Below are 11,174 nucleotides of genomic sequence, written 5' to 3' on the forward strand. Positions count from 1 at the left end.
CCAAGTCTACTCCCTCCTCATTTCCTTCCATTTCCCTCAGTAATCCCTCCCCTTTTCCTCTTTCCCTACTTTCCCACTACTCCACGAGCAATTTCCCCCCCACCCTGCAAAAACACTAGGCACTTCTCTTTGCGTTGGGATCCACAGACTTCAGTTTTCTTCAGAACGTCATCCAAGCCGTCCATTCGCTGAAGTGTGTGTGTGTGTGTGTAATAGTAATAATAATAATAATATACAGTTTATTGGGTATAGCAGAATTATTGCTGAAAATATACAGCCTACAGAATTATAAAATGATAAAACTATGACAGTGAAATGATGTTACATGCATTAAAAGCAAAAGAAAACAGTGAGCTAAGAAATAGCTGTGTTGTACAATATTGTTATTTCTTGTGTTGTGTGTGTGTTATTTCTTGTGTGTGTGTGTGTGTGTGTGTGTGTGTGTGTGTGTGTGTGTGTGTAATAGTAGTAATAATAATAATATACAGTTTATTGGGTATAGCAGAATTATTGCTGAAAATATACAGCCTACAGAATTATAAAATTATAAAACTATGACAGTGAAATGATGTTGTTACATGCATTAAAAGCAAAAGAAAACAGTGAGGTAAGAAATAGCTGTGTTGTACAATATTGTTATTTCTTGTTGATAAAGTCCACAAATGTCGGTATGAGGCTCTTCTTATACTGGTCGGTAAGTGCTCTGATCGGCTTGATGGTATTGTGGTGACGCACCTGTCGCCGTGGTAGGGATGCTGGTGGGAGTAGCAGATTCCGGTGCCGAGGATGTTTCAATAGGGTGACCGCAAACGACTTCAGACTCTGAAGATAACGGTCAGCAAGGGTTGGAAGTCCAAGTGTGGTGAGAGCGTGCCGATAGGTGGTGTATTTATTGCCAAGGATTGTGCGACAGGCTCTTTTCTGCATTTTCTTCAGCTGTTGCTGGAGAAGGTGGCGCATACATAAACCTGGGCAAAATGAAGGAAGTGTAGATGGTTTTGAGATCTTCAGCTTGTGCCCCTAATGATCTCAGGCGACGCAGCTATATAGCTTGTAGGAGGGTGCCCTGACGGTGTTAGCGGTGTTCTCCTTCCAAGTCAACTTATTGTCGATGGTTATCCCCAGCAGCTTAGTTGACTGGACCACCTGTAGGGGATTGGCCGTCAATTGTCAGCAGGGGAGGGGGATAACGTCATTGGAGGTGTGGAGATGCATTACTACAGTTTTCTTATGGTTAATGGTGATTCTGTTGTGCACTGTCCATGTGTGTAGCCTATCCAGCGTGTCTTGTAGTGGGTTATAGTCCATGTCAGTATTGGACACAGGGATCCGCACCGTGCAGTCATCAACATAGTTCCATCTGTGTGGTGTATCTCCCAGGGCATCGTTGATGAGTATCAGGAAACACAGTGGCCCCATTCTTGTTCCCTGCGGTACCCCACAGGACAGGTGCTGGACTGCAGAGACGTGTCCCTGATATCTGACAGATTGACATCGGTCCGTCAGGAAGTCAGATAGCCAAGCCTCCAAGGGGGTAGGAAGGCCAAGGTGGATGGCTTTGGTGATGATAGTGGTATGATCAACAAGATCGAAGGCTTTCTTGAAGTCAATGAACACCACTGCAAGTGAAATCTTGCGCTGCTCGAGATTTTTATAGATAAAGTCAAGGAAGCTAATAAGATAGTGAGTGGTGGAGGGTGTTTTCTCGTTACCAAACTGCTGGGCATCACTGCATTTGCTGACTTTGGAGTATGCTCACTCGAAGACAAAATTCTCACAAATAAGACTAGGAATGGGAGTGATAATAATGGGTCTGATATCACTAAAGGATTGTGGATTGGAAGATTTGGGGATGGGAGTAATGAAGCCTGTCTTCCAATTCATGAGACATTTGCTCTGCTTAAATGAGGCATCGATTATTGAACAGGTCGGGATGGCAAGTTCGCGAGCAAATTCACGATAAAGTTTGATGGGTAAGTCTACGGGTGTATATGCCCGTTTTGATTTGATACTAGCGAGCTTCTTGAAAACTTGAAAAAAACATGTACTGTGGGGGGAGAAGTGGAGGAGAGGAAGGCAGGGAGGAGAGAGAGGTTAATGCCGGGCAGCGTTTGACAGATGAAGGCGAAATGGTCATTTACTTGCTCAACCGCAAGGGGTGGTGGGAATTGTGATAGGAGGGGGATGTCAGATGTCTGCCTCATACCATTAAAGCTTTTGACCCTGCTAAACCACATGCTGCTGTTCTGCTGTAAGTGTTTGATCTTGTTGGGGTAGTAGATCTTTTTAGCTCTTTTGATTTCCCTTATGACTTTGTTCCGGAGTTGTCTAAAAAAGGTTTATGTCAGTGTAAAAAGCTTTAGCACGCTGTGTGTGTGTGTGCGCGCGCGTGTGTGTGCGTATGTTTTACCTAATTATAGTATACAGGAAAAGAGCAACGCTCGTTGGATCCCGTCTCCTGCTCTCCAATTTGTCCTACCTAGCCCCAAATTCATGTACAGTTCCGACGTAACCTAGATCCTTGATGTCCAATTATCTTATTTAGATATGAATTCCTGTATTGGTTGTGTGTATGTGTGTGTGTGTGTATGAGTGTGTGTGTGTGTGTGTGTGTGTGTGTGATTTACCATGGTCTTTGGATCACGTGTTAGACTCGTAATCGACAGTTATTTCCCTTAAGAGAGCTCAGAGCTCGTATATGATGAGCTCTGAGATCGTGTGTGTGTGTGTATTTACCTAGTTGTATTTTACAGGAAGGGGAGCTATGCTCGTGGTGTCCCGTCTTCATACCTCGCTTTATCTAGACTGTTTTTACATTCGTATATTGTATTTGCACACACCACATTTTCATCTAACATGTTCCAAACGTCTATTACTCTCTGGGGAAAGCTGTTCTTTTTCAGGTCTCTTCTATAACTGTTTTGATTTTCTTTCCGTGTCCTCTTGTATTTCTACTATCCCATTTTATTAGATCCTCTCTATCAATAGTTTCCATGCCTTTCATGATTCTATAAATAGTTATCAAGTCTCCTATCTCTCTCCTTTGCTCAAATGTCTGTAGCTCAAATTATGCTAGTCTCTTTTCATATGATAGTTCTGAGAGTGTTAGTGCCAATTTCGTAATTGCTCTTTGTATTCTTTCAAGTTTTGTTATAATTTTTTTTGTACCTGGTGACCACGTCGTCGCTGCGTACTCCAATCTTGGTCTTCTCAAAGTGACTTGTATTTTCTTCACCATTTCTTCGTCCTGGTATGTAAATGGCACTTTGATTGTACTTATCAAATTATAAGTTCTCAAAAAATTGTATTTATGTGTTTCTCAGGGGACATATTCATAATAATGACTCCCAGGTCCTTCTCATTTTCTACATTTTTAATTTCTTCTTTTCCCAATTTATATGATCCCACTATTCTTTTTTGCTTCTTCTGAATTCCATTATACTACACTTCTTAATATTGAATTCCATCTCCCACTTCCTACCCCATTCCCATACTTTATTGAGATCACCCTGTAGCGACTCCCAATCTTCTTCAGTGTTCACTTTTTTCAACAATTCTGCATCATCAGCAAAGAAGCTCATATAACTTTCAATTCCATTATCCATAAAATTAATATATATAGCAAACATTATTGGGGCCAAAACTGTTCCTTGTGGAACTCCACTTATCACTTCATCTCAATTAGTGTTTGTCTCTTATCACCACTCTCATTTTTCTTTCATGCAAGAAGTCTTCCATCCACTTCAGCAGTTTGTCCTGTATTCCTCCTGCAGTTTCTAATTTCTTTTGCAACTTCTTATGTGGCACCTTATCAAAAGCTTTTTTCAGGTCTAGAAATACACACTCAGCCCATCCATCTCTTTCTTTGAATAGAAACACATTAAGTTTGTGACGCATGATCGTTCTTGCCTAAATCCAAATTGCCTTGGTGTGTGTGTGTGTGCGTGTGTGCGTGTGTGTGTGTGTGCGTGCGCGTATGTGTTTCATACACCCATGTGTTTCATACTCGCACACACGCGCGCGCGCACACACACGACATTTGCAATGTAACTCTTGTATCGGGCGAGATGTTCACTCATGTACAGCTGCACACAAATGGCGTTGACTACAGCGCTTGGTGGCACACCTGTGCAGGAGCAAAGGGATAAGGTGACTTTCGGTCTCAGTTCAGCGACTATGTAACAATGTTGAGTTATAATGGCATACCGCGAGGCATACACACTATCGGTCCATTACGAAGTTAGATGAAAAAATAATAAATAAATAAAATGGTTAATAAATAAATAAAGATAAAATAAGGGGTGCACGACAATTGGTCGAAAGACAATTGGTCGAATGGGACAATTCGTCGACACGACGTTTCGTCGAATGGGACATTTCGTCGACACGTAAAAAATTGTACTTTTGGTGTTATATTTTGGTGTCCATTATTTTTCAGCACACAGCAGACGTGTTAAAACGGGTGTTCTAATAGGTTTCTTTCTCAGAGCTTTTCGTATCTGCAGTGAAGAACTCCTAGAGGATGAACTTACTTACATCAAAAATACCTTTAGGAAGCTGAAATACCCCGGAGGTTTGATCACCAGGACAATGAGGAAAGCCAAGAAGATCTACGATGGCTCAAACGTCCGGACCCCGGGAAAGGATAAGTCTCATTTTATTTCTGTCCCTAATTCTATAAACACCATAGCTATTGATGATTATTTGTTAAAAGGTGGAATAAATATAGCAAAAATATCTTCCAATAAAATAGGAAAAATATTTAAGAAACATAATAATATTCGTAATAATCTCAGTGTCGTTTACCGTATTCCATGCAACGGTTGTCCATCATCTTACTTCGGTGAGTCAGGTCGAGGGTTCAATAAAGCTTGAGTGAGCACAAAAACGATCTCAGGGCTCATAGAACATCTAACTCCCTGGTTCATCACCTGGACAAATGTGGACATCTACCTGATTGGAACAACACAGAAATTCTACACGAGGGATTTGAGAAGAAAATGAGAAAAACTGTGGAAGCTACACATATCGCCACCAGCAAGAACAACAACGACAGAGATGGATTTAAATGCCTCTCGAAAGCAGCAAGTGTCCTAATAATTAAATCGTTAGCCAAAGGGAAAACATGACGCTCATACCTTGGCGGGTTCCCTCTCACTACGAATATAAGAATTGTGATCCGTCTGTAATGCTGTAGTCCTTAGGGCAATAAACTCTATTCCTAACACATCTCCGTTTGCCCTTCCCCACCCACATTCTCTCTCATTTGTCTAAATAATCTTAAATATATTCATATGTATATATATATATATGTATATATATATATATATATACATATATATATATATATATGTATATATATATGTATATATATATGTATATATATATTTATATATATGTATATAAATATATGTATATATATATGTACATATATATGTATATATATATAATATATGTATATGTATATGTATATATATGTATATATATGGATATATATATATGTATGTATATATATGTATGTATATATATATGGATATATATATATATGTATGTATATATATGTATGTATATATATATGTATATTTTTGCAGAAACCACCGGGAAATTGAAAAAACAGATACCGAACGTTTTGAAAATGTCTAAATAGACGAAAACGTTCGGTATCTGTTTTTTCAATTTCCCGGTGGTTTCTGCAAAAATATTTTATCACGTGTGTTTTGTGATTTCTTTGCATATATGTATATGTATATATGTATATATATATGTATATATATGTATATATAATGTATATATATGTATATATATGTATATATACATGTATATATATATGTATATATATATATACAGTATATATATATATATATATATGTATATATATATATATATATATATATATACATATAAAAGCCCCTGGAGGACCCGTAGTGCGCAGATGAACAACTGCCCTCTACGTAGACATATGGCTGACATCCAACACCAGCAGCAACACACACACACACACACACACACACACACACACACACACACACACACACACACACACACACACACACACACACACACACACACTTGTGATGGAGCGACGGGTGAAAACCTCCCTTTGTGCTTGGTTGAGTGTATTTTTGTACTTTGCATGGGTCAGCTTGGTATGGTGATGATAGGATAGTCCTTTGATCCGATTAATTTGCTCATCGCGAGTTAAGAGTGGATACGATTTAGGTTTGAGACATATGACCCCATAATCAGTTTGCTTCCTGTTTCATGCTTCAATAGATCCAGTGCCTTAAGCACGTTATAATGGAAATCATATGCATGATACTTGGCGGGCTCTAATATATGAAAACAAAACATACACTGCTTGATCCATTATGAGAAAGGGTTTGCAAGTTCAGCATAGTGCCCCGTCATGACCCAAGGCGACAGCACTTTCCAAAATAGCATTACGACATAGTCGTCGGAATCTGAGAACATTGCTTACATAATGATGATCAACACCGTATCTAGTAACATCAAGCAGCCATCGGCCATAGATCGCATCATTCACCAGTGTATTGTGACGCTCAGAGATATCAGTTCGATTGAAAGGTTCGAGATATTTGGACTGACTGAAACTGTAAACACTGTGCACTGTTTCAACCTCCAATCCAAGTTTTATGGATCCATGATATAATACCTCCGCCCAAAATACCTCCAGCCAAAATCCCACACCCAAAATACCTCCTCAACCACCCATAATACCTCCATGCATTTGATAAGTGATATGATAAGGACATTTTGGAATGATATCGTAGATTATAGAATCCTATATCAGTACCTGGTCGCCATCTGTAAAGGCATATAGTAATTAAGCCGATTAGAAAAAAAATAGAATAGAATAAATATATAAATAAATAAATAAAGTATGATAAGATACCTCTGACTCCAATTACTATATGGCAATAGTATACTAAATGCCATTACAAATGGCGACCAGGTACTGATATAGGGTAAAATACATTATTTGATTTAACTTCTGATTTTAAGGACCATTGTATCCAATTTATTAAACAATTGCCTATGGGTGAACATGTGAATTGAAGTCGTATTGTTTTGTCTGATTCCTTTGATAAAAAAAAATCTACAGAGAATTTTTTTCTTTGGTCAATTGTTTTGTCTGATTCCTTTGATTAATTTTTTTTTATATAGAATTGATTATTCCTTTGATCTCCCATACTACCATAATCCTGAATGAAAAAGTCCTCTAATGATACTTTCTATAGGATTCTATACTCTGCATATTGTTTACAATATCATTCCCAAATGTCCTTATCATAACACTTATCATTTGCATGGATGATTTGAGATCCTTACTGATAATTACGCCGAGATCTTTTTCACTACTCACTTTTGTTAACAAATTTCCAAATAACTTGTAATCGTACTTACTCTTATTTTTACCTATGTGCATTACCTTGCATTTACTTGTGTTAAATTTCATCAGCCACTTTTCAGACCATTGCTGTAATTCTTCTAAATCTTTATTCCGCAAATTATAATTATTCCAATAAACTTGACAATTTAAGATTACAACCTTCTAACCAGTACAAACAGCATAATATGCATGGAGGCATTTTGGGCATTTTTGGAGGTATTCTGGGTGGAGGTATTTTGGGTGTTGGATTTTGGGTGGAGGTATTTTGGGCGCCTTCCAAGTTTTATGGGCAACTGCAAAAGCTTCAGAGAGATAAAATACTCTCTTTCACCAAGGTGAGATGCACTAATTCAGTGTTGTTACGCGGACAAAACTTGCTTGGAATAGGACGATAACATTTCACTGCTTATATTCACGTGCGAGAGGACTAGGGGAAGATCGTCCGTAGCGATAGCAGCCTCATCTCTAACCTTCTTTATGTCACAATGTACCCAGAAACCAGTGTCGCCATTGCAAGAGTGTTGGAGCCAAACCATGTCGAGAAATTCCTCCTGCTCATGAGGATCAAGTTTGCGAATATCCCCCACGCGGGAGGTATCTTGTCATGCAATAGCTATACAGCGAGTTGAAATATAGGTACATAAGGTAGCAATAAGCCCCCCCCCCACCTCCACCACCACCACGCAGGTTCCGTTTTAGGACCCTATACAGTTCATGACCATAGCCTATATATCAAACTGAACGCCAGAGTATTTAAAAAAAAGAATCATAGGAATATTCGGACAGACTCCAGTAGTACACACAGAGCTGGTGTAGTACACGCTTCCAATTTTTAAAAACGTCCCACAGCAATCCAACATCAACTGTTAGATAGAAAAGTAGATATTTCTGCAACGCCCGACAATTACAACCTATAAAGCAATGTATTACACTAAACCAATCACAGATTAAAACTATCGGTAGATACTCTATTACTTGGATTATGAGGGTTCGGGAATTGTTAAAGAATATGTCAAGTATTTTACTGATGCCAATACTCTCGAATTTTTTTTTGTAAGGAAATCGTGCAAGGATAATGGAGTACATATGATATCACCGCTATTCTTAGATATAACATCACTCGATCAGTTTGTACTGGATTCCGTGACTGAGAGTGAGTCTAGACTCTACAGCTTGCTTCAAATGAATTTGTCATCAACACCGATCAAAGAGTTAAAAGGTTCCAGGCACTTGAATGTTTAACAGACGATAATAGTGAAATTAACAACGCATACAATAAAACCATTTATAAATCTTACGTCTTGGGCGCCAATCAAACGGCTATTATGATGGACCTGCCCTGGAGTGAGGTAATTTCCGAGTTGCTATATATCACGATAATGGATTTGAATGCCTGGTCAGGGGATTGCAGAAGAAATGGCGTGCATTATTATCAACACGGTGATTTGAGTAAAGTGTCAATTACAGTTAACGGGCACACGGTATATGAAATTTCTATCAAGTTTCCACATAAATATGCTCATTTATTCTACACCACATTAAGATCACTGGACCTGGAGACTGATCACGTGCTAACTCACTATGCCCATCCCGAAGGGAGGGCAATTATGCCCTTTAATATTCGATCAGAAGACATTCAGGATTCACTACGGCAAGAGAAAAATGGGAATTTAAGAATAAATTTGGAATTTGCATCACCTGTTGATAGTAACGGAATAATTTTATCATTCGGGGACACGATTGGAATAATGAAAATAAACGCTAATAGAAGGATTACATGTGATATGATTGGGGGGAATTTCGCAAGTCGTGAGCATGAACTACGACCCGATATGAGACCAGCACACGCACACTTTACTTCCCTGCCTAATATCAGTAACTGACACCTGTTCTGTTCGAGCCACTATATGAGAGCGACGACCAACTCCCTGGTGTCACTTCTCTACTGGCCTCCGTCAGGAAGACAACAGTCCACTTCGACCTACCTGTGTCTTCGTCAGGAAGATTGCAGTCCATCTCTGAGTCCCTCAGCCTGGACGATCCACGATGCAGATCCGGAGGTCGTGCAGCCTCTTTCTTCCCCGCGCATGAGAAACATCGAGCTATTTTGGAGACCTTTGGCACTTTGAAGGATTTCGTTCTGGCTAATTGAGGACGATTTTATTCAGCGTAGGGGACTCTTTGATTAAGAAAAATGCCACGCAACCACAGGAGACGTCAGTTCTTAGTCACCAACTCATGGTAGACGTGATTAAGAGCGTTTATACGGTTAAAAAGGGTCATCACCATGGTTTACCACTCTCAAGAGGAGCCGAAGACCACAGAAGATGGATTTCTTTGCAGTTGAGCCAGTGATATATATACATATCTAGTTCCCACTGGCTATACATTGTTTAATACCCTTCTGTGTTAGATATTTATATTTCTTTTTCACCAACAGGAACAAACTTCGCAACCTGGAGAGGGACGAGGAACCTTGGGCACCTACACCGACGCCGGGCGAATTTATCATTCAGTATTTCGGGGGAGCCATTTTATTCAGCGGGGTGGGGATTCTTGTGACAAAGGGATTATATATCAAAGAAAGGCCCCTTTTCCTCCGCGGATCTCATTTTCCTACTTCCACTCTGCCCGTTTGCATGCACGATGCTGAACTGAACGCTAACAACCACTCACTCAGTGCCTTGGCACTGGTCGACGCAGAGACCCGTGTCGGTGCCGCAGCAGAGTCCTTCGGTGCTGCTTCCACTTTCAAGCTGGCACTCGGCTGGCACGGTTCCTGTCACTGGACTCGACTGCTGTCACTCGGGGCTTCAAGGAGGAGACACCGGGGGACCCTGGGGCGCACGAGAAAAGGTCTCGTCGGGAGCACGCTTGAGCAAAGTGACGACGTTTCTGCACCGAGCAAGACATAAAGTATCATCTTGGTTGTGGGGGGGGTCTCTTGCGCCCCGACCAGGAGAGCCAGTGTGGGGATCTGCTCGCTTACTTTGGCCTGGTGGAGGTCGTCTGCACGGCTATTGCTGTCCCTCAGACTACGTTCATCAGTTTCATATGGGTCGTTTTCTTCTTCTTCTTTTCTTCAAAAAATTCTTACTTTCATGTGTATATTTACAGTGGATTCTTTCCCCATGAGTATTGTTTCTTTGGTGTTTTCCAAGCTTCCGTGCATTTTGAGACTAGTAGACCTGTTATCTTGCTCTGCAAGAATACTTGACCAATGTTGCTGTTGTTGTTTACACTTTCCCTGTAATGTATACACACACACACACACACACACACACACACACACACACACACACACACACACACACACACACACACACACACACACACACACACACACACATATATATATATATAATATATATATGTGTGTGTATATATGTGTATATATATATATATATATTTATATATACATGTGTATATACATATATGTGTATATACATATATATGTATATACATATATATATATATATTATATATATATAATATGTGTGTGTATATATATATATATATATATATATATATATATACACATGTGTATATACATATATGTGTATATACATATACATATATATATATATATATAATACATATATATATATATAATACATATATATATATATATAATACATATTCATACATATATTTATACATATATATATATATATATATATATATATATATATATATATGTATATATATATATATATAATATATATATATATATATATACTGTATATATATATATATATATATA

The 11,174-nt window shown here is 39.0% G+C and overlaps 2 protein-coding genes across 2 annotated transcripts in view; both read left to right on the forward strand.

The window, feature by feature from the left end:
• Positions 1–8,680: 8,680 nt before the first annotated feature.
• Positions 8,681–10,719, forward strand: LOC143038914 (uncharacterized). Its single transcript, XM_076208657.1, has 2 exons — positions 8,681–9,753; positions 9,852–10,719. Exons 1-2 carry the CDS (start codon positions 9,650–9,652, stop codon positions 10,324–10,326), a joined length of 579 nt encoding a protein of 192 aa, XP_076064772.1. The 5' UTR covers positions 8,681–9,649; the 3' UTR covers positions 10,327–10,719.
• The window catches only part of LOC143039066 (tryptase gamma-like), a 5,808-nt gene continuing 5,176 nt past the window's right edge, over positions 10,543–11,174 (forward strand). Inside the window, exon 1 of the mRNA XM_076208918.1 lies at positions 10,543–10,546. Coding sequence (XP_076065033.1) covers positions 10,543–10,546 — 4 coding nt within the window. The remainder of the gene's footprint in view (positions 10,547–11,174) is intronic.

This window comes from Oratosquilla oratoria, chromosome 25 (genome assembly GCF_046742065.1).
Source record: "Oratosquilla oratoria isolate Oo_2021 chromosome 25, ASM4674206v1, whole genome shotgun sequence".
NCBI classification, from domain to species: Eukaryota; Metazoa; Arthropoda; class Malacostraca; order Stomatopoda; family Squillidae; genus Oratosquilla; species Oratosquilla oratoria.

Excerpts from the sequence above, each read along its gene's own strand:
- LOC143038914 (XM_076208657.1), top strand. The coding sequence starts at position 9,650 with ATGGTAGACGTGATTAAGAGCGTTTATACGGTTAAAAAGGGTCATCAC. Across the intron at positions 9,754-9,851 it reads AGAAGATGGATTTCTTTGCA|GAACAAACTTCGCAACCTGG; the intron begins GTTGAGCCAGTG and ends TTTCACCAACAG.